Below are 25,301 nucleotides of genomic sequence, written 5' to 3'. Positions count from 1 at the left end.
TTTTTCGCTCATATTGAATAAAAACCAGCTTCCTAGGGGGTCAAAATATGACAAGGTTATAGGTCACATGTATTTCTAAGACAGTGGGTCGAAAAATTAGGTAAAAGCGCAATTTCAACAATGACAGGTGATGTTAAATACATGCGCTACAAAATAACCCATTTGCGGCAGGCTGGAGTTAAATCTGCGCAGAAACGTTCTAAAGCGTGTGTGCGTCCGAATTCGTCGCCCTTTTACCTTAACTTGTTTGTTTGCATTTGTGTTTGTGTCTGTTTTTTCTTGTGAGTCCCTTAGAATAGTGTAGAATGAGTGGAGTCTGTCCATGGATCTGTTTACATGTAGCTATCAGGAGTATTACTCAGATATGCCTGGACTAATTTGAATTGTGCGTAAGCACGTTATCTTATGACGTACAAATGCAGATGAAGGTCTTTTGTAATCTGATCCTACAGAGTCAAATGATTGTCTATTTATTGCAATAAATTGCACTATTAGAGCTATAACGGAGACACACCTGAACCTGAACTCATGATGAAAACATGCATTAACTATCACTCTCATGTGTGTGTTCGTTTTTAGTTCACATTTGGTATTTAGTCCCCATGGACACCGTCGGGGGGGGGGGGGGGGGGACATAGATTTGGTCATGTCCGTGCATGCGTCCGTCCGTTCACGCAGATATCTCAGAGATGCCTGGAGCGATTTCATTCAAACTTGGTACAAGGATTACTTCATATGTCATACAGATGGACGTCTATTTGTTTTTTAATAAGATCCAATATGGCCGCCATGCAGGTATTTTATTACAATTTTTTCATGTACAGAGCCATAACTCAGACATGTTTCAACTGATTTTATTCAAAGTTTGTACAAGAACATTGACCAATGTCATAGATATGCATGTAAATTTGTTTTGTGATACGATCCAATATGGCCGCCAGGCGGCCATTTTATTACGATTTTTTCACGGACAAAGCCCTAACTCAAACATGTTTCAACCGATGTTATTCAAAGTTGGTACAAGGACATTGACCAATGTCATAGATATGCACGTCAATTTGTTTTGTGATATGGTCCAATATGGCTGCTGTGCGGCCATTTTGTTACGATTTTTTCGTGTACAGAGCCATAATTCAGGCATATCTCAACTGATTTTATTCAAAGTTGGTACAAGGACATTGACCTATGTCATACATATGCACATCGATTTGTTTTGTGATACAATCCAATATGGCCGCCGTGTGGCCATTTTTTTACGAAAGCAAATTTGCTTCACAAGCAAATTTATTCAAAGTTGGTACAAGGACATTGACTTATAGTATACATAATGTACTTCGATTTGTTTCTCGATATGGTCCGATATGGCCACATGGTGGCAATTTTGTTATATGGTTTTTTTTCATGTTGAGAGCCATAACTCTGGCAAGTCTCAACTGATTTTATTCAAAGTTTGTACCTGGACATTGACTTATGTCATACATATACGTGTTGATTTTTTAAACAGTAAGATCAACAGTATCGCTGCATGGCGGCGATTTTGTTACGATTTTCTCATGTACTGAGCCATAACTCTGACATATTTCCACCAGTATCATTAAAAGTTGGTACAAGGACATTGATCTATTTTATACATGCTCGTCAATTTGTTGCACCTCATGTAGCAGTATAATGTCAATTATTGAAGTTTCATAATTAGGCTGATATGTCAAGAAATACTGCATCAAATTTCATGACACTTTATACAGATGTTAAACTCACATTGCTTTAACAGTGTAAAAGACATTTATCAGTGTCATTTTAATTAATTTTTAATTGCATATGTAATGAACTTTCCTAATTAGAGTGATACATCCACAAATACAATGTCAAATTTGATGAAACTTGATACAGATGTGGATCTCATAGTGTTGTTAATACTGCATCAAACTCAATTTTATGAAATATGGTACCGGGGATAATCTATTAGTGTTAGGATAGTATGAAAAAATGTTTTGCAACATCCTGTCAACTCATTCCCAGTGGACTCATTTAAGGACCTTTGGATAGTGGCCTACGTTGGTTTTATGTTTTCATCACCATGGAACTCATTCTTGGCCATTGAGTGCCATCTGTATCAAAGTATTTTTATCACAGACCTTATGAAGAGGACTCTATCCTCTCTGAGGACCTGTAATCAAAGTACGCATTAACAAGTGGGGACTGTGTCATCAACGATGACTTGTTATATAAATACCAAAAAGAGCTTATATGGTGAGTCGGTGGCATCTGTATGTCTGTACGTATGTATGTGGGTATGTATGTGTGGATGTATGTCCGTCACACGCAAAAGCTCCCATACTGCCTAAGCTAACATCTCAGTATTTGGTGTACAGGTAGATGCAGGTGTTGAGATGTGACGTTGTTCAAATGAACACGTCAGTGTCAAAAATGTGCAAATGAGGTAAGAAAAAGGGAAATTCTGCAAATTTTCAGAAGTGGTGTCATGCCAATGACTGAAACAGGATACTCCACTGAGCTTGAGTCATTTCCTGTCATTGTTTATGAACTGTTACATATTAACAGACCTGTTCAAACTAAGGGACAGACCATTAGATCTTGGGAGGGGGTTGGTCACAATGAAATTGTGAACATTTTTTTTTAGCTCCGCTGTCAGCGATGCAGAGCTTATCAAATAGGTTGATTTTCTGTCCGTATAATTGCAGTATTTTTCTTCTTATGTGACAGAAAATTGATGTTCAGTGGTTTTTTGGTCTTAAATTTTTCTGATATTGAAAGTAGTTAGGGCAACCCAAAGTATTTGTTATTATTCTAGTAAAAATTTAGTTATGTTACTACCAAAGTGCGCAGTTTATTGACTTGAAAACAAAGAGAAAATAGGAAAACCACATTGTCCCTCCAAATTAACCTTTTATGTGTTGTAATTTTTCCTGCCAAAATTTTAGTGCAGCCTTTTACTAATTTTTATGAATGTTTTTGTTATTTTTTTTAATAATTTTTGACCAAATGAACATCACATTTCATTGGCTACACTGTTTTATTAAAATGTTGGCAAAATCTGGAAAAAAATTGACTGGGGTATAAAAAATTGACAGAGGTATATTTTGTAAAGGTGACAAAAACTGACTTTGGCCCGCAAAGGGTTAACTCTCTCCAATCCAGCCTTGAAATTAATCGTATTGCCCACTATGCCCAGAGCTAGGCAGTGTGGTATCACACCGCAAATGAAAATCTGTAAGCCATGCCAACCAAACTTTCAGTGGAGTAAGATTACGTACCGGACCGTTTGAGTGAGTACACAATACGTTTCATCAAATTTGGTTTGGTGATTCTTGAGATGTTGCCAATTGCACAAATTCATCAATTATACAAATTACCATTAATTATGCAGACCACATGCACATCAAATCCAATCTGATCTTGATCTTACACTGATTATGCCGTGTACCAATTTGCACAACATAGTGACCAACGGTTTCAAGTCATGACTAACATCTAAATCATACAAAATGCCTTCTTGTGGCCATATTGGATCAGATAGCATGGTGTGTTGTCCTTGTACCAAGTTTGAGACAAATTGGTCATGTCAAGCTATTGAACAGTAATGAGCTATATAATTTATATTATTTATGTTACATGTATTTATTGTCTGTCTATGATTTTTGGACACAATCTTCATTATCCACTTTATAATTACTCTTAGACTGTTAACAGTCGTTTGCATCATTTTCCTCGCTGCAATAACACTGGACACGGCTTAGTTGAGGGTTGATATTTTCAAAAGGGGAGAAAAAGAGAGCATTAAATAGGGTGATTTACATACACGTGCAGCAATTTAGATTTAACTTATGGCTGCTTGAAATGCTAAAAAATGTATACCAGAACTGATTTTATATTGGTGAATGAATTACTGAAAATTGAATGAATCTTTGCAAAAAAGTAAGTTTGGGCATAATACACTGTGTTATGTGCAACGCCCCCTATAGGTCAGGGATGGAGGAATCAAATACTGGTCTATAATCATCTTTACTGAAAGTTTATACTCAGACAATGTACTACATGGTATTTTTTGAATCTCAGAAGTCAAGTCAAACTCATTTTTCAAATTTATGATTTTGTGTATTAAGTTAATTGATGTTGAGATATATATTAGGCCTGAGATCAGCAGTTTTAGATCAGGCCATAAAAAACCTGCAAATACTGACACAGAATTATATGCTGCAATTGATTGCAATGCCTTGTTAATAAAGCTTACTCAAATATACTAGATTTTTCTTCGGTGACTATTTTCTGGGTAAATTTTGTTCAGCTAACCATTAACTAGTTTCCTAAAAATCACTAACCTCTCTATTTCTGTATCTTTCTATTTCTCTTATCATTGTACCTCTGCTGCTGCCAAACTGCTGAATCTACTTATCAGGAGTTATCAAGCTTAGAAAATCAAATGGAGATCTCAGGCTTGGTGCCTTTCACACGCTATGTCATCCGTATTGCTTGTCAGCCAGCATTTATTCACTCAAACATATGGAGTGACTGGACAATAGCCTATGGACACACCCTGGAGTCAGGTACTGAAGAACATCAAACAAACTGAAAGTTTTTTTCTTATTTTGTGATGTGTTTCACCTTTTTTTATTTTGCATGTCTTGTGTGAATAGTTACCAATTGTCATAAATGACAAGACGTATTGCTATGCCAAGGGGCTTGAAATTCATACTCTGTATCATTTCAAAATATCATGTAAACCAAGTGGTCATGGAGGACAATGGAGTCAGTGGTCATCATTGGCTTGCGGACGAACCAAAGAAGCAGGTACAACTTGTGACCTAGATAGATATTTTTATAGATATAACCATCAGTTAGGTGTGTTCACTGTCTGCATGACAATGACACTGTTTAATCTTCCACTTACCCACTTTTGGTACATAACCTGTCACGTCAATTCCCTGTAAACAGGTCAGTGATAACGATGGGTTTAGGCCTAACAACGGTGGTGAAAGGGCTGACATTTCTTCTTGGTGTACCGGTACTTGTAGTTGGCCTTCAGGAGTGCAGGATGGTGATTCAAACTTAATACATCAGCTTACGAAAACTGAAAGTTCATCATTTTTTTACGTTGAATTATGCAAACTGAAATAGAACAAACGAAGATAAACACAACTTATAAGTGTTATATCTTAACATATCTCTTCCAATTTATTTTTTTATTTGATTAAATTTAGGAACTTAAAAAATGTATTTGTGGCAGCAATATTTGAGTTGCAACTCCAAAATTGTTTAGTCGTTAAAATCTAAGTTGTCAACCACCTATGTTTGTTTGACAAATGTTCTTGTTTCCAGTAAGCACTCTGACACTAAGTTACATTTGATTTTGAATTGAACCATTGTATCGAAACACTTGCAAAGAGATATAGCTAATGGGGCTTTAATAGTGATGCTCATTTGGAGAAAAAAGTGTCAAGTATGCGCCACATGCATATAACCATTGTTAATTCAACTTGTTTTAGACTGTAGACCGAGCATTAGTAAAAAAATTTGTATTATGATTCAGAGGTTTATATAATTTTAATGCTGGCAAACAAGTTCGTCCATGACAGAAGCAATATTAAGTATTTTGTTAAAGAGGGACAATATCATTTTCCAAAATGAATGGAGATTAGAGCTTAATTATTACATATATATACACAATATACACAATGTACTAACTTCTGTCGTACATGAACATTTTCAAAACCTGTTTTTCACTTACAGCCCCAAGTCAGGGAGTAGCACTACATCTGTCAGAAGAAGAGATGAATACAGACAGGACTAGGGATGTCACCATAACCTGGACAGTATGTGTACTTTAATACCTCAATTTACAATACTTGGTTGCACACGGGACTTGATGATCCTTAAAGACATTTATAAGATTTTGTGTTCTGTAATTGTATATTGACCCTATTTTATATTGATCTCTGTCGTTTTTCATTATTGCTTCTCACACACATTACAAAAGCCTTCAAAACCCACTTTATATTCTTTCCTCTTCCCATGCCTCATTCGCTTCACATTGATCAAACCTTGTTTGGATCTCAAACAGCATTTTTACATACAGTTTGTTTCAAATACATTGAATCTAATATACAATCTTTGCTTCTGTAATGACATTGCATTTAGAATTTCCAGAAGCATGCAGTTCCTCATTAATATGAGTTAATTTCAGGTAGTAACTTTCAACAATTAAAGATTTTGAACAACCATGAATTGTATTCACTGGTGAAATTTCATTGTTGATCATGGATAGGGGAAGATTGGGGTTTTCATATCAAACGGGCAATCACAAGTTTTAAAGACTGCTTGGACACCATGATGGATTGGTGATTAGAATTTGATAATCATGTATAATCCATTGGAACTTGTATGATAAATATGTGAGCAAATCCCTGCAATTATCTTTAGGTGCTTTAAATAATATTCTTTGTTTGCTGTCCATGTGCTAGTAGGTTTTCAGAGAAAATAAGAAAACAAACGCAATGTTAACACTATTACAATTAAAAAAATATTATTTTTCCAAAAGAAACCAAATAAAAACTGAGCTTATGTTAATACACTTGTGTTTTCTCTCTGTGTTTATTTTTTTCCCTGGTATGTTTTTCAAAAGTCAAGGACGGCAAACAACGAATTTCTTTAAATGGCCGTAGATCCAGGACAAACACAAGTTTTGGCTCATACTGGTAGTAGAGAAATTTCATGTTCCACATTCAACACAATACTTGCCCTTGCACTTGACTAGATATAGATGCATGGCCAGTAAACTAGACTGCAGGATATTGGTACTGATCCACAGGCGACCATATGATGTTGTATCACAGTCCGCTAAATCTCTTTTTTGGGTTATATACTATCATGTCAGTTCAATCCTGCCCATCTGTTTCCTCTACTAGTTACCAGAAAGAAGACATAGAAATGGCATCATTGTTGGTTTCAATATAACCTTAGAAGATGAAATCAATTCTATAAACACCAAGCAGTGGACTATTAATGATGGAAATGCAACAGAGTTCACAATAAAAGGTAAAATGTTAAAGGCATTAAGGTAGAATGCGCCTCAGAGATGATATTCAGACTCAAATTTTACAATATTTTGAGGTGTACCACTTTTGGGGCTCATTATGAACCTCATAGAGTTAATAAAGTTTTCACCAGCTGATTTTGGTGAAATTTGAACTTTTTATTTTATCTGATAGAGCGTACACAGAGATGGCAGCCATTCCAAATTTCATGTGTCCATAAATGTTGGGTAATTTGTTTCTATCCGGTAGTATACCAAAATTTGCACAATGACCCCCGATGTTTATTCTTGATTTTGAAAGAGAATAGTTTAAGTTTGTTTGATGAAAGTTTAAGTCTTTCATTTTTGAGGAACAAACTACAGTGGACCCTCGCTAAGTCGCAGGTGACAGGGTCCATGGCCAAAACCGCGACTTAGCGAGGGCCGGCCGCGACTTAGCGAGGGGCCTTGCAAAAGGGGGCAACTACTGTCTCCCATACTGATGGCTACTTCGCTGATCGAGTGTCTTCACTGCCAACGCCAGAACCACCCTGCACTGGCCTCAACTTTTCTTCGTTCTTCACCCACCCTCGGATAGTGGATTCACCCACACTCAAATCACGTGCGATCTTCGCTTTCCCTTCATGCACCTTTCTTCACACGGTCAATGGCTGCTAGTTTATCATGGACGGAGAAGCTGGATAGCTTTCGCTTAGACATACTGCTCAGTTGGAAACGTGAGATCAGAATGATGGCCGCTGTAGAATTCTTCGACTTTTTATAGCATTTTCGCAAAGATGTACCGCCAAGAAAATGTGATAATTGGCCTCAAACGTTTGATCAAAGCCGGGGTCAAAGGCATACAATGGCGTAATAGTGACATTCGAATGATTGACATCTGGATTCATGAGACCACTTTGACTCACCGAAACACGTTGACACTTCGTTTGACATGCTACACGAATTACACAATGCTTGAAAGGGGGGCCGCGACACCATATCATGGTGTAGATAGTGACAATTTGTATATTGACGTGCAGATTTGTGAGACCACTTTCATGGAAGTACATGCTTTACACACCGCAACACGTTGAAGTTCGTAAATTATGCAAAAACAACAATGGGAGCCATAACGCAAACCGCGACTTAGCCGAAACCGCAACTTATTGAGGTGCGATTTAGCAAGGGTCCACTGTATATCTTAAAGTCAGCCAGAGAAACCCTATGTCTAATGTGGGACCATTTATGGTCATGTGAATCTTCATTTAAGTTACAGATCAGGCTAAGTATTTTATGAGTAGCATTCCTTTAACTGGATCAGCATTCAGTAATCATCACTTTTGAAGGTAACATATGCCAACAAAGAAAGAGACTTAAACTTTTGCTGATAGTTCGGTGAAGTAAACTTTAGCTGAAGATCAGAAGTCACTGGGCATGCTTATTTTTTTGTTCTTAAAAGCAGTGATAATACACCTCAAAATTTGCAGTTGTTTGAGATTTGAAATGGCCATGGTCTTTGCATTAATAATCATAAGGAAAAACATTTTGTGTGTGTTACATTAATACTTATGCTTGAAAAGTTATTTTTTATACAATTTTCAAAATGTTACCATCTTTGGTTCTTGTCCAGCTAAAGATTGTAATTATTGTATTAGTTCTCATATTTATCCGTAAGGTTATTCTGCCCTAGGCTAGGTTGATTTGTACAATTTGAATCCCTTATTAGTGCTGAAAAGAGATCTTGATTAAGGTACATGTAGTATTCATCCCAAAAGTGAAATACTTATAAACTTTTGCTCAAACTTTCCTGAATGAAACTTTCAACCATTCTCTTACTAAATCAACAATACAAATGGAGGGTCAACGTGCAACTTGCGAAACAAATTACCTATCATTTTGTGATATTTGAAATTCAAAACGGCGGCTGTGTTAACTCTATGGAAAAAAAATAAATTTGGGATTTTTGAAAAACTCAAAAACTAAGATAGTGAAAGTTTTTCTTTCTCTTAGAGCTGTAAAATGAGCCCCCACAAGTTGTAAATCAGAAACGAATTGTAGAAATTTTTGAATCTGACTAGCTGTCCCCATACCCAAGGTGCATTCTACCTTAAGCGGACAGGAAATGCTTGTATGCTGAATGGTCAACATTTCTACTCAGAGATATTGACGTTCCAGATGATGACAGACAAGTCGTTGGACAACATCCCTTTACTGTAACACATAGGCTCTGTACCTTATTAACATGAGAATGAGGAAAGATATTTTTGTAGGCATAGAACTTTGTCTGACTGAGTGTCATTCAAGTGGTGTACAAGGACATTTCCTTGATCGCACTGTAATGCTTTCACTTGCTGTCTAACAAGAAAGTCAGTCAATTTTTGTTTTTCTGCAGTTGTCTTTCTGGAATTTGCAAATCCAACAAAGAAAACAATGTTTGAGAGCAAACATTGAGTTGTACAGCTCAATGATCTACAATCTATAATACTAAATAAATTACAATCATGACAAAATCAAAGAATCAATGCCCAGTCATAAAATGAGAATGAATGAATAGTCACTGCCTTGATAACTTCTGTAAAATAGTGTGGAAAAGGCAATTGTGTCAGATCACATCAGTAAAATGCATACATTTCCAGAGACCCTTAAAATTGAAAACAAATGATAATGTTAACTAGGTTTATAATGCAATAAAGTGATTTTAATAGTTGGGCCAAGTGTTTGGGAGTATTGATTTGAGGTACATGCAATGAATGTGAGAGAAAAAGTTATCAAATTTCTTCATTGATTTTTCAGAGCTAGAGAGATACCGATCATACCAGGTATCAGTTATTGCATTCAACAACGCGGGAAGTTCACCCGCTTCATCAATTCGAATATTGGATCCAGCAACTGGTAAGGGTGACATATGGCTCTAGTTTAATTGTAATTAAGCTTGTATGAACGATGACAACTATATTTTGTAGACCAATAGTAGCTGCCAAATGATTTGAATCTATGCATGCATTTATGTTCATGTACACCCTTTGTACGTATGTGTGTGTGTTTATGTATGTGTATGTTTATTATGTAAATGTATGTATGTACTAATGGATTTATGTTTTGATCAAGGTATGTTCTGGCAAACATGTATGTATGCAAGCATTTAGGAGATGAAAGAGAGCATAATAGTCTGTACGATCCAGGACAATCCTTAAAATCCGTGACAATCCTTGAAAGTCCTTGAATTGTAAAGCCTCGAGAAAGTCCTGGAAAAGTCCTTGAAAATAAAATTGAGTCCTGAACAGTCCTGGAAAATTGATAATCTACCTACAGGTTTCAAAAATGGCAAGATGATTGGCCGCGATATTTATGATGTATAAAAATGATGTATTGTACAATGTCACAAAATGATATTTGGAAAATGGTATTTTGAACCTCAAAAAGTCCTTGAAAATGCATTGCATACTTTTTTACCAGCTCCAAGTGCTCCTATGATAACCAAAGTGGAAGCGAAGTCAAACAGTTCAATATTGGTGTCTTGGAAACCTCCAGAAAACCCTAATGGACATGTTGTTGGTTATGTGTTAGCATACAGGGCTAGTGGTAGAAGAATGACAAATCAAGGGGTGTGGTAAGTGAAATCTCATGTCCCTGGTGAATTTTTGTCTCTCGTACGTTGAGAAATAATAGGTGGTCATAGCAATATTACAAAATCGCACAAAAAATTAGTTCAATATATCTGACACATTTTGTCACATTTGTCATAACATCATTACAGAAGAAAATGTACACATCACACATTATATTACAAGGCCTGCAATAAAAAAGAGTCCGTTAAATCTATACACCCATTTCCATATAATTTCACATCCTATTGAAAGCTTGCAAAGTTCATGCATGATCAACAAAGCTGGAGCCTCCGGCCCCCCCAAAAGAAACTCATGCTCACTCTTATCATGGTAATTTTGTGGCAGGAACCACGTCGCGTTTGAAGGAGATGTTAGAGAGTACCTTGTGACTGAACTTGAAGCATTTGTCCCATACGAGTTCAAAGTTCAAGCCAAGAATTCTGGTGGCTTTGGTGGCTTTTCACCAACCATCACAAAGTATACAATGGAAGGGGGTGAGTACACACAATATAAGACAGAAAACAAGTAGGTCTTCGTACCATACCATTATCAGGAATATTGAATATTGAATACAAAAGCTACTGAACATCTCAGTCCTGCTTTTTGAAGTACATTCAAATCCAGTCTCTTTGCAGTTAGCAACTTATGTACTTGGCTTTAGAGCCCCATTAGCTGATCTCTTTGCAGTTTGTTTACTCAATAAGACTATCAAATACATAACTCCCATAAAAATGCAAACTCAGGTGTAACCACTGTCTCAGCATCTTTCAAATTTTGGTCACAAATTCACAACTTTGATTTTGTCAATGTTAATAATAATTTAGTGTCAACCCAAATATGTGTATGACCACTACAAATATAATCGACTGAACCATTCTTCAAGAATTGAAATAGCAATGTTTTTAAAGCCAATGAAGCTAATATATGGGGCTTTAAGTAATGTCTTAATTGAATTGTCACTTAGTTGTTCAGGCGTATATAGATATGCACAGGTATACCACTTTTGTTGGCTCTCAGTGAGTCTCAGTTGATTTCATCCATGGCATAAAACTTGCCATCACAGTACGATCTATGAATATACAACTGTATGCTTGTATGAAGACAAACTTATAGTCAGCAATAATTTATGACTTAGAAACCCAGATAGCAACACCAATAAGGAAGGTACATGCAATTTGATTCAGTCAGTGCAGTCAAGCAGTCAACACTCTACAATTTTAAACATTTATGTGTTCTTTCTCTTTGATAGTGCCGTCTGGTCCGCCAGTGAACCTAACTTTACAGGCCTTTCCTGAGTACCCCACCATTTTAGAAGCGCAGTGGTCTCCTCCAAGCATCACTGACAGAAATGGAATCATCATTTCTTACCAGTTCAGACTATGTCAATCTTCTGAGAGCATCTATAATCTCACTGCAGCTGAAAGAGCAAAATGTAGAGGTGAATGTCACAGTCAGCACTAAATTCAGATTGTGCATTTTCTAAGGGTTTTTCATTCAGTCAAACATTGCCTGGGATAAGCAATTCTATTTAGTATTCACCAGCGTGATTTGTTCCAAACTCATTGCTTAAAAATGGTGATTGTGGACCTGTATGCATGGTAACCTTGTTTAAGTAGGACAATTTATTTTGTGAGACTTTTTGATATTAATTATTTAAATGCAGCCAGTTAATATTTGACTCCCTAATTATGTGCAAAAATATTGGCAAAAGGAGAAAAAATGGCCATTTTCTATGATTCTTTGAAGTCTGGTGTTTCTTGACAGAGTCAGATTTTTAAGTGACATGCTGAGACTGAAGGTTGTAATTGTTTGTATTTGCAACACTTTCACAAGTCAAGAAAGAGCAAGGCATGTTCAAGTATGTACTTGTTTAAAAGGCCAATAATGGAATTTGCTGCAGGTTGACTTACAAAATACTGGGCCAATAATATATAGTTTTGCAAATCAACAGAACCCATTAACCCTCAGTTGACCAGGTCTTTCACAAAGCCATACAAGGGCCCTGCTGTAAGAAATTTTATCTCAAAAGAAGAGACTGATGATGTACCTCAGGTTCACTGATGACAATCTTTTTTCCTCAACAGTGGTCAACTTTGATATCTTGGAACCTAATCGCTTGCAAGAGGGTGTTTTGCCCTTCAAATTCAACATTACTGGTTTGAGGCTAAACACTGAATATGCTGTTTCAGTGGCAGCAATGTCAACCAAGGGAGTGGGCCCGGCATCAGATTTAGTACAGGAAAAGACAAACATCGGAGGTAACATGAAAACTAATCAAAAAGGGCCAGTGAAGTGGTCTTTATTCTCATGTATATATGCATTGGAATAACTTTATGGGAGGTATACTGATGATGGTACTTTGATGAAAGTGTTTGCACAGCAAGCAAAATCCATAATTTGCAGATGATTCTTATCACTGTTTTTACTACCCAGCCTAGCACTAGGTAGTGGCTGGCAAAAGAGGACAGGAGGCAGCTATTGTACCTTTTTTCATATGCAAATTAGGGGTAGCAGACCTTAAACAAAGCTGAAATGATCCTCCTTAAATTGAAATGGTATGCAAACAGATCTTGAGGCCCTGCATTGTCGTCAGTATCAGGGTTGGTGAAATAATTTATTCACATGTATGCAGGAAGATTAGGTGGTCTTCCGAAATATGACAAAAGTCGACTAGCCAAACTTTAACAAAATGCCAATTCCAGCTTTAACTGTTTATTAAGAGGCAAATACCCAATGCATGCAATGAAGAACTGTGGATATGAACTTAATGTGTCCATGCAGGGCCCACTAGGAGTTTAACGGGCCTTAAGTGTTGTGAATATCAGCTGATTTAAGCATAGAGAGATAAATTTCACCAATTTTATAAACTCCAATACATGTACTTAAGTCACACCAATTAATCTTCTTGCTAATTTGATTGCATTCTGAGAAGTGTCTAGTGTCTGGATTATGGGATGAATTCATTGTGACACCTGACGTTATGTTAACTGTTTATTCTTTAGCTCCGGAAGAGCGTCCAACCGGTGTGGAGATGCCAGCGGAACTAGTCAATGAGTCAGAGTTCACTGTGAGATGGTCAATGCCAATCATGCAGCATAATAAGATATCTCATTATGAAGTGACCGCAAGACCTCAGAACAATACCAAATACTGCCAACCTAAATTTGTCAATGCAACGCTCACGGAGACCAAGATAGCAAACCTTTGTGGATATGAGATGTATGAAATCAACGTCAGAGCTTGCAGCGTGGCATTGATCGCAGAGCCTTGTGGTAATTACTCAGACCCAGTCTATGCTACTACACTGATGGGAGGTGAGTTAAGGTTCTGTTTCCAAGTGTTATTGTTCTTGTGAACACTCCTGCCAAATTTAAATGGATTGTAGGTGCTTTTACATCTCAGAAAACCTGTGAGCAGTATCTCATGTAGTTGTAGGAATTGTTGCATCAATCATATATGATGAAATTTTACCTTGTTAAAGAATACGGTGTCTTCATTCAGGGTTCGAACCCACAACATACAGCACCCATTCGCCTAGCGGAGAAGCAATAGACAGAACAACTCTGCCAAATCCCCACTCTCAAAACAGAGTGGTTCAATCACCGAGCTAAGTTGTTACATTTTTCTGACTGCGACTTCTCCACATGTTGTAGAGTTGAGAAGCACTCACATTCACACACTCAACAATCACACATCACACACAAACTTTATATCGAAGCAATGAATACAATACATTGCTTAAACTGGGCGAACGATAACCTCAGGGACAATCTGTCCACCAGCAGAGCTATCAACCCAGGGTAGAGAATACGGTGTCTTCATTTGGGGTTTGATTTACCCACAACATACGGCACCCACTTGCATAGCGGAGAAGCAGCAGACAGAACAACTCGGCCAAATCCCCACTCTCAAAAAAGAGTGGTTCAATCACCGAGCTAAGTTGTTACATTTTTCTGACTGCGACTTCTCTACACGTTGTAGAGTTCAGAAGCACTCACGTTCAATTAATCATTTATTAATTAATCATTAATGAAATTATTTACCCATTACAGGTGGCATAATTGCTTCTTTTAACTGGCATAATTGCTTCTTTTAACTTGGAGACAATAAAAAGAAAAGTTTGATTAATTAATAATGTCGGCATATTACAGATGTTAAGAACTTTAACCGAGCAAGATTAAGTATTTTGTGACTTCAAAAGTGTTGATCTCATTGGAGAACATTGTCATAGTGCACTTGTGTGCCATTACCATGGTCATGAATATGTTCCTCACCGTGCAATCATCAAGAAAAAACTATGATATAAATACCATGAGATGAATCTTTGCTCTGTGTATTATACAGGAGTATCTTAATTGCTAAACATTGATGTTTTAATTCTCAATATCAGTACCAAGCATGCCACTGAAAGTGAAAGCGACCCCAGTTGATGATTCCACACTGAAAATTGCCTGGCTACCCCCAGACAGGTAGAGTGTCAGACTTTACTGTAGTTTTTTCAACTTTCATTGACATAAATTTGCAACTCCAATATCATCGAAACTAGATAGCTTTCTAAAAGAACACTGTTTTATATCCCTGTACCATATATGATAGTGCAGATGTTCAATAGAATAGGTTAAAGTTTTGTCAAAAACATTCTGATTGGAGCAAAGTTTTAACGAGTTTTGCTGATTGGGCAACTGATCACTCTGCAAGAGAACAGCATATGTTTGATGTTTGTTTAACATTACGTTGGATTAAAATGACAATTGCACAAATAAGCACCCTATCTTTCAAATAAAATTAGCAACAAGATAAATAATCTCATCTTTAGAAACATAAAGAATTTTCTTTAAGTGTGTTATCTACGATGGTTTCCTTTCAGACCCAATGGTCCTTTAGAAGACATGATATATATGATAGATTGTTACTCTGGCGGTGATGTGATCATTAGCAGGGAGGCCGTTGGTCTTACAGAAATTAAGGCAGAAGCAAAATGTGATGCAGGCATAGCGACCGATGCTCTACAGGTCACTTGTTCGGTGAAGTCAAGTTTGAACCACTTGGAGAGTCCTTTATCCAAGAGCAATGAAGTTCAACTATGCTATGAACAGAAAGGTGATGCGGAAATTGATGCTGAACTCTTTAACTTAAACCGCATATTGTTAAAACAATGCAGCTCTAGGAATGTAACATCTGGCTGTTGTATATATAATACCCGGTACATGGAGACCCACACAGTGCTACATAATGTGTTAACACTAATTTTTCCAAGTTAAGATCAATTAATATGCCTGATGAAATTTTAGACAAATAGATTGACTTCACTATCTTTTATTACATACTCAGTTACATTGACTATGATATTTTTAAAAATCTGGAGCATGTTATTGCACTCATAGTTTCAAGCTGAGAATTGTTTTTTAGGAAGCATTTGTCACTTTCAGAGTTTCCAAATTAATTGAATGTAGACAAATTAGTAAAATGTACAGCAAATATGCATTGAGTCATCAAAACAGTTGTCAACTATGATTTCTGACATTTTATTGAAGTGAACTCATTATTTTTCTTTTTCTCTCTTCAGTATGGCCGATTGTTTTGTCAGTGCTGGCAGGTTTTACGGGGATCATGATAATTTTTCTACTTTTTGTCTATTGTCGCAAATGTGCCAAGAAGCAACATGTGTCTCATGCAAAACCACTGTGGGATGCAGAGGTGAGGAGGATTAATTCTCGTTTTTGATGAACTCGGTGCAGTTTAGATTCCGTACTGTCCAGTGCAATTACTCAATATTCAACATCTGAAAAACGTGTTTCATTCTAGATGAAGTGACTGCAGTTGAGAGTGAATGCTGTCAAGTGCGATTACTGAATGTTCAATATAAAAAAAACATTGAGTCCACAAAGTTTTTTACATGGGAGCACATATGAAAAAAAATCATAAGGGTGTCTTTATTGTCAATTGAAATGCTTTCAAAACAGAGTTTACAAGTTGATTTCTTAAACCACATCAAAGAACAAGAGGTTATGCTTTCATTGAAGCACTTGGCAACATGTGCCATCAAAATGTTCCTTGACTGATTGACTTTTTGTCAAAAAATCCATGCTGAAATGACGTAATTGACTATGTTATGTCTATAGATGATCAGGATTTCATTTAATGTACATTTGTGTTTTCATTGTTGTTCTTCAATGATGACTGACGAATGATCTCACCACCTTCCAACTTGACAGATGCCACAGACAAACTTTCAAAATGATGAGAAGGAGGTCTTTGATCAATTGCCATACATGGTGAAGGATGAGTTAGGAAGGAATGACTCAAGCAGTACAGGTTCCATCAGTTCAGATGTTGACACAGACAGCCAGAAAGCCTTACTGCCAAATCCAGGGGCAAACACAGAAAAAGGAAAATTTGGCAAAGATGCCAGAATACCAACAGTGGTGGTGATCAACAAGAGGGGTACTGCAGATGGCAAAGCAGTGCCTGGGGCCAGCATTGCCTCCGATGACTACCAACAAGTTACTGAAAGAAATGGTCGCTGTGTTCTACTACCTGAGCAACAAGTAGTGAATAGAGCAGAGATTCAGACGGACAGAAAAGGAGTGATGAAACCTATCATACAGCCGTCTGCAAAAAGAGGAAAGCATCCATTTTCACCTCCTGGAAAGGCTAATGGAGATGCTTTCACTGGACATCATGGAGATCCTGCCAACAGCACATACATTCAACACGGCGCTGTGGCAAATATGCCCAAAGTACAACCCAGCGTTTCATCCAAAGTTCCAGTGCACCATGGCATCAATGGTCCACAGCCAGTTGATGGTGAAATTGTCAAACGAGATGGTCATATGTCCAAGCCTTGTGATGAGAAAGCTCCACAGGAAGCAAATACACCTGATCCACCTGGTTTGGTTAATGCCACCAATCGCATTTCCCACCAACCAGCTGTACAGGTGAAACAACCTGGAAGCTTGGCCCTATCACAAGAATATCAGCCACATGACTTCTTGCAAAGTGGAAGGTCTAGAAGAGATTTAGAATCCACATCATCAAGCAGTAGCTCGGTCACATCGGATGGCAGCACACTTTATGCCTGTCACAGTGAAGATGAGGAGAATACAGTTCCTCTGTTACAAGGCAAACCTGAAGAACACATGAAGAGGTCTTTCAAAAATGCAAGGGAAGTCCACTCTCCAGAATATGTGCAAAGACAACCGAAACAGGCAGCCTTCATCCCAAATGGATCTTCAAAACAAAATGACAGCAATATTCCTGCTTGTCGTAGTAAAGGTGCAACACCTTGTGCTGGAAACGATTCCAATGTGGAGAGTTCAGCTCCATTGCTGAAGAAAGTCTCAGATGATTCCTGGCCAAGGTCATCTCCTTCTAACAGCGATGGAAGTCACCTTGAATTTCAAACCACAGGGGGAGTCCGTGAACGCCCGTCATTACCTACATCACAGATGGAAAAATCTGAGGGAAATAGCACCAAAGGTGTGAATACTGGAATACCAGAAAAACCGACTGAAGCTAAAAATGGAGAATACGTGCCGTTGGTTGATTTTCAACATCAGATCACTCAGCCATCTAGCCAACCACTAGCAGAACCATCATCACTCAGCACAGACAAAGACAGGCAAAGACAAATTTCGAGTGGGAACCACAGACATGACTATCAGCCCCTCGAGAATTTTGACCAAAGCATCGAGCAGGATGATGACAGCAGCACAACCTCCAGTAACACTGACAATGGTGAAGATGTTGATGATTCAGAGATGAGACTTTCCACATCAAGTGGCAGCCCCAGGCATCTACCGTGGGGTCAACCATCCCCACTCACACAACAGAACTATGATGCACATGATGCGGACAGCGTGAGCAGTGAAAGTTCCACATCGTCAAATCCATGTGATGTGGATGACACTGGTTATGTGCCCAATACATTATGTTGAATGACATTAAATGCCAATCACACCCAGGACTATCAAAATCTGATGGTTTAAAGGAGCTTTATTCAGAGCTTCTATAGTACGTCTGTATCATGTTACTTCATATAACAGTGCTGTCCAAGTCCTTCTTTTGTAGATGTCGCCGTACTGAAACACTACCACTCTGACATATAATTCAAATAATTCAAAAGTCAACAGAGTTATCCTGTTTTATCCTTTCCTATCACTGAAAAACAGTCACTGGGTAGTTATCATGCAACGATTATTTCTTGGTGCAGAAGTTTTTTACAAAAAAGGAAAGCAGGCATTAAATAGTAATATGAAAAATGTGTGAATGTTGCATTATTTTAAGTCAGGTCTACAATGTCTGAAATGTAACAGAAAAAGATCAGTATTTCTTCAGTAAACATCTTGACGAACATTACAAAATATAATCTGTACACATTAAAGATCTTCCGGAAATTTAACGTCAGTAGCCAAGGGATTGAGTGTAGACAGTGAAGACTATTAGCGGCAAATATATAACAATCAGACATTTTTTGCTCCCAACCAATCACATGTAGTGTACTTTCCCTTATGATCATATCTTATTCTATAAACCTGGTATACTTGACTGACGATCTAAGCAAACCAAAACTTTGAAATTGTTTATACCTATCCATCAGGCAGCTAACTGAAATTAACCTGCTTTAAACAGATGCAGGCATGTAATTTCTACCACGTATCAAGTAAATTTCAGTATTTTTAACTATCACAGAGAACAGGGCAAAAGTTAACAAATATTTGTTTGCATCTGAATTTTAGCTCACTACTTTGTTCTCCTTCAGTGAGCATGTAAATTGATTTGCATAGTCTGAGGAACATGTTCCTCCTAATGAGAGTTGAGTTGCAAAATAGCATTCTTGTGACATTGTACAGTATAATGGGCATTGTGATGAATGAATTAATTAATTAATCAAGTGTGGCCGTATTTAATGCATTTACCTTCTCTTATGACTGGCTCAACAAGAATGCAAAGTAACCGTCTGCCTGAGACAGACAATTTTTTTGCCAGTTGTGTAAATATTACACCTACTTGCCCTGTGGTCAGTTTGAAGTTATTTCAGATGTTGTTTTGTTTACTGAAAGGCATTAGTATACTTGGTATACCGTGTGCAAGACAAATTATACTCTTTTTATCTGTAGAGGCAACTTTTCCAAATTAGCTGCCTGTGTGTCTCTTCCAAATTTCAGATGACAGTTAAACTTTCTTCAATCTAAAATTCACAGATTTGATAGAAACAATTCTATGCTTCCAGTCAGAGGGAAGGAGAATAACTGTTTTCTTAGAGGTGGTATCTGTGTGAAACAGCAGTTTTGCTTTTTAAGTATGTCTAGTCGCTATGCTATGAATTTCTGTATTATCAATGCAAGAATTTTTTAAGTATGTACATTAGCCTTTCCAAACAACAAAATGCAATCTAACCCAGCGAATATTATATTGTTTGGTCAAATTTGATATATGAGTGACAATGAACTTCATCTGTTTACAAATGCACTTAATATTCATCCTCAGATGTAAACAGTAACAAGAAGTTAACTATTCAGAATTATTTTTTAATCTATGCATTTGTATGGTAATCAGTGAACCGTCCCTACCAGTTGCCTTACGGTTTTCTTTCGGAATAATTGACACATTGTCACAATCTTACCACATTTAGGATATTTCACAAAGAATTATGTTGTTTATTGTTTTTGTAAGAAAATTTATAGTATACATATGCTTTGTTTTAATTTCAAGCTTAAGACTATGTTTCATTATTTCAGGCTGTCTTCGTTGACCAAAGATTTTTGTTATATGTAGTTTCTTGTATAGTCATTTTCAAATTATTAACTGTGAATTCACACTTTATTTAGTGGTAAATTAGTGATTTCTCTGCTGAGAACTGTCGTTAAGTCCCACTGTGCAAAGAAATGGCACAATGTAATAATTGCCCATTTGAAAGACCTTATTAAATACCATACCACACACAAAATCCAGACACACATTGTATTCAAGGACAATAAGGTTATATTATAAATATTACCATCTCTTCACAACCTTGAAGTTGTGCGGTAAGTGCCCTATAGATGGAGTGTTATCGGTGACTTCAGAAATGTAGGGAATTTGCTGAGATGTTGAGTTTAGGGGCATTGAATGTGACAAAATTTTGGTTGAAATGTACATCAATAGAGTAGAACCACAACTATTGAATTACTTGTAAATTTCAGTGTAAGTGTTGATTATCACTCTTTTCATGTTTTCATAAACTCTGCCAAAGGAACAGTAGCTGGGACTTTACATGTCTTTTTTAACAATCTTTGTTTTTGTTTTAAAGGTATACAATCACCTGTAATCTAAATATTCCCATATATGGTCAAAGAGGCGTTCCTTGCTATTCAAAATGATCATGTGAGGGCGCTGTTTTTAAAAAGTGGCCACCCACTTAAAATCTGTGATTGGTTAGATTTTCTCTTTCCATGGTAACTGTGGCAAAATTGGAACAGGTGACAGTATACCTTTAACCGTTAGTTCTTTTTCTACTCCCAAAAGCATGTTGCAACACCTGCTTTTCAGTGTCAACACCATAGTACATTGTTATTTTTTTTACATTTGAATTCAGGTCCAGGGTGAAATTCACTTGTCAATGATAACAATGCAGTTTATGCATGTACAGGCTGAGTTGACAAGCTCGACACTATGTTTCTCAACATTGCTTTTGGGAGAATAAGAAGAAACTGTAGTTGACATAGAAAACAAAAATGGTAAGGAAAATATCAAAAATTACAGCCACTGTCCCTTTAAACATGGAAAAATTAGCCACACCTCTGAAGGTCACTGCCAGTCATTTTATTGTACATTGTTTTATTTCCATACTTAAGAAGAATTAAGCATTCGTCTGCTCATATTTTAATGTGTACAATCTGTATGTACATATCATTGGCTCTCGAGGTGTGCAGTATTGAATCAGGTAGTGTAATTTTGTCAATATCCATCTTATCAGGGTCCTTTGTAAATAGACCTTATGACAAAATCTCACAAAAGAAATGCATTAACTGTACATCTTACTTTCAGGTACATTTTTTGTAACTTTGTAACTCGAACTGCCATATTTCTTGAGTTCACTCGTGAGTATCACAAGTTTTTCATTGTGTAACCATTTTGCCACTATATGGTTGAGCACAAACCTATTGTCATCAATAGTAAATGTGGACCTCTCTGCAAGGAATTCGGGGTGAAAGGTTAAAAAATCTTTGTGGCATATGACTTGACCTTGTTTCAGCCACATGTATGTCTCTCTATCTACCAGTTTCAACAATGCCAAGCATGGTTCAAAATTGACATACATGTACCGGACATACCTCCTTGGGCTTTTAACCACCTATTTTGTAATATGGATCGCCAGATCAAAATTTTGGTGGCCATTTGGACGATCACCATTGCGCCCCAAGGGTTTGGGATACTATCATTGAAATCTGGCATTTGAAATATACTCGGTGCTGAAATCTCTATATCACCTCAGGCAGAGCTCAAGAAACTTTTTTTCTGAAGTGTTCAACAACAGTTGTCCCCGGGCCAGTACCAAGTGTGCATTTTCATGCTATTAGACAAAATCCTAACCTTACAGTGACAGCTAAATATTGTTCAACACCAAGTGAGTATTATGTGAGCATCCAGTTTGCAACAACATGCTAATTGTGCTTACACAGAATATATCCTATTTGTGATAAATCATTGACTCACAACATGGTTTACAACAGATTATGAAATAGTTCTCTTGATTGTCCAAGTGGTCTTACATGGACTACAACACATTTTTTTACAAATATGGGTACGGGTGCTGAAAGAGTTGAAGTTTCACCGAACACCTATACAAACCCTTGTTTCAGTGTTCTAAAACCACATGGATTAAGGAAATGAACAGGATTCGTCTCAGTGCAATTTTTAAATATTCTGCTTTCCACTAGCCATGAGGGCTTTGCAGAGATGTTTAAAGTTCAGTATTGATTTTTGGTTGGGCAGTGTAACAGTCCCGATGTAGTTATTAATCTCATTTCAATAATACAACATAAACTTTTGCATGAACGTGTACAAGAAATATATTTTATGACTTGTCTTGTGTTAACAAGGTTGAAAAGATAACATTTTGTGGAGTAAAATTTCAAAGAAATTTAACTATGTTATATCAGCTTTGTGGTCATCACTATTGTGTTTTTCAAGAGGAAGAATTTCTCTTCTGCTACAAACATGTTCACAACTTTTTATAGAGGTGACAATTTTCATGATATCAGGCATTTTTTAATCCATCATCGATTATTTAACTTTGATAATAGTCATGACATAGATTGTCAGGTGTTATAAAGTAGAAAACAGATCCAGACATGTACGTACATAACCATTTTATTGGATTTTAGCTGTTTAAAAGTTGTGATGTCAGTAAAGAATGTCATACACTATGTTAAAGTAGTATCATTATAACACGTTGTGTCCATGATGCACAGAGCACATGTCAGCATATTTTTGAAGCTTAAATGAGTACATACTTTAACTATAGTAGGCATGATGTTTTTCCAATGCAAACAGTGGTATCTGCTGGTACCATTATCTTCACCATGATGTGGTCCACACCTATTGTTACCAGTCCGGGTTACTGAGTATGTCCATAGAGAGGATATTACGATTGACCAATCAGCGAACCTGCCGCCGCCAACGTCATGAATAATTAACCATGCAATCCTTGGCTCGCAGATTTGTAATGAGTTCGGAACTTTCGGCCAGATTTCACTCTTTATTTTTAGCACTAGGTAGTTTTTAGATGTAGACGTTATGCACAATGTTCAGTACGGTCGAGATGGCGACTGACACTGGTGGTTATTACATCGAATATTACTTTGGATGATTTTCCTGGCCAGGTACCGCTTCTAGAAATCAGGATTTGACCCTTGTAAATTTACGGCAAGTTATTTGTCGCCAAATATCGCCTATTTTGGTCAAATTTAATTTAACCTTTCCATCTGTAGCATGGAGAATGTTTCAAGCTTTGCAATGATGGGTCAACTGTTCTTGTCAATGATCGGAGCACGATTTTTTCGGTCACCATGCATTTCCCGGTACGATTGACCCTTCGCTCAGAAAAACTCACGCAGAATCAATCGCCGAGAAGTTAACCAGAAGCTGGTAAAGAGTACGAAAAACGTCCAATTACTCTTTGTCGAACGTGGTCTAGGGTAAAGAAACTCAGAAAACTATTCCTGAAGAAATCCTTACAATTTTTAACACGGTAGAACGTCGCAAATTGACTCGACACCTACCGGTAGCCAACATTCTCGCTCGATCGGTCACGGTGGGTCTGTCAGGTCAGATCGCGATCTCAGCATAACATTTCAAAGTGAACCAACTTAACCTTTAACCGTCATTACGTATGTGATTGGTTCTTGCCTTAACCTCATTACATATACGGTACGCCATTGGCTTTTCCCAACTATCCTCTATATGGACATAACCCGGACTGGTTACATGTGTCAATGGCGAGGATGGACCTGTTTTACACAGAATTTGCATGAACAGGTTAAAGGTGGGAGCTACTGATGCATAGTGCAGTATTATCTAATTTTATTGTAATATTGTCATTTTCGTGAAAATTCCTCAAAAGACTTAATTCAAGGAGCTATTTTGAGAAAATGTATTCATAAAATGGTTGTCACTGTGCTAGATTTCCAGATAAAATGGCAATTTTTGTGTTTCTTTGCATAAGAACTGATGAAAAGATGTCCCATCACAATTTCTTGTTTTGTAACTGCTACCTACAACATGTCCAATTGTAAAGAAAATAACAACATTTACACTGACTGTACTACTGTTGTACAGAAATCTATCCTTCAAGTTGACATGGATCAGTCAAATATATAGGAAAACCAGTGAAGGATTTTTCATCCTTGAGATGAGTATTGCATGACAGTGACCGTAATGAACTGTGAAATGGTATCTCCGTTTTGCCCCTTTTCAGACCTATCATCACTACCATGACGTATAGCATGCCCATATATGGATAAAAACTCCCCTGTTGAATTTTTCAGAGGTTTAAGTGAAAATAGATGCAAGTTTAAAAATCCGCAATAATATTGCACACCAAAAAATGTGAGCTATATATTCAGATGGTGTGATTAATATCATGTATTGTCTTGAGCAGTAATATTGTGAATATGTTATGTATATTATGTATGTTATGAAGATTTAGGAATATTATTTTATCTCTATATATCAATGATTAAATCACTTAACCATTGAATAAATGGAGTGAAAAAATGCCTTCGGTTGCAAAATTTGTTCAAATATCAATTTTTAGTGGTTTGTAATGAACGTATGGATAATTGTGTAAACTCAGGTGGTCTTTTTTACTGATACAGTCTATTATCATTTAAAACCAATACATACACCTTATCACTTATTGTAGACACCTACCGACAATAATTCTTTTAACCTAAGCCCACCATACATTGAGCACAAGCACAGGGTTTACAAATTCAGCGGCGAGTAATCAGCAAAAACGCTGCAGGCAATTTGTCAATCATCGTCCGCTCGCACGAGTCCGTTACCTCCCACTAACTTTCGGGAAGCATCCAGCTTTGATTGGATGGTAGATCAAATGTGGATCTAGCGTAGATGAAGTTAGTCAAATTGTAGACATAGTCATGTCTGGCAATCGCATG

At 37.0% G+C, this 25,301-nt stretch overlaps 1 protein-coding gene across 5 annotated transcripts in view; it reads left to right on the top strand.

The window, feature by feature from the left end:
- Positions 1–24,914, top strand: part of LOC139144878 (uncharacterized) — a 57,180-nt gene extending 32,266 nt beyond the window's left edge. For 3 of the 5 annotated variants that reach the window (XM_070715700.1, XM_070715699.1, XM_070715703.1), the window contains 13 exons: positions 4,656–4,809; positions 5,749–5,831; positions 6,924–7,053; positions 9,824–9,922; positions 10,487–10,640; positions 10,984–11,132; positions 11,888–12,076; positions 12,723–12,896; positions 13,641–13,952; positions 15,029–15,107; positions 15,506–15,738; positions 16,205–16,335; positions 16,854–24,914. In XM_070715700.1, the coding sequence (XP_070571801.1) occupies positions 4,656–4,809; positions 5,749–5,831; positions 6,924–7,053; positions 9,824–9,922; positions 10,487–10,640; positions 10,984–11,132; positions 11,888–12,076; positions 12,723–12,896; positions 13,641–13,952; positions 15,029–15,107; positions 15,506–15,738; positions 16,205–16,335; positions 16,854–18,575 (3,609 nt within the window). In that variant the 3' untranslated portion in view covers positions 18,576–24,914. Of the gene's footprint in view, positions 1–4,417; positions 4,566–4,655; positions 4,810–5,748; positions 5,832–6,923; positions 7,054–9,823; positions 9,923–10,486; positions 10,641–10,983; positions 11,133–11,887; positions 12,077–12,722; positions 12,897–13,640; positions 13,953–15,028; positions 15,108–15,505; positions 15,739–16,204; positions 16,336–16,853 lie in introns of all 5 variants that reach the window. The other 2 variants (XM_070715702.1, XM_070715701.1) reach the window with 1 other exon arrangement.
- The last annotated feature ends 387 nt before the right edge of the window (positions 24,915–25,301 follow it).

The sequence above is a fragment of the Ptychodera flava genome, chromosome 12, assembly GCF_041260155.1.
Source record: "Ptychodera flava strain L36383 chromosome 12, AS_Pfla_20210202, whole genome shotgun sequence".
Classification (NCBI taxonomy): domain Eukaryota; kingdom Metazoa; phylum Hemichordata; class Enteropneusta; family Ptychoderidae; genus Ptychodera; species Ptychodera flava.
The sequence above is the reverse complement of the archived record's forward strand: the minus strand, read 5'-3'. Positions and strand labels throughout refer to the sequence as shown.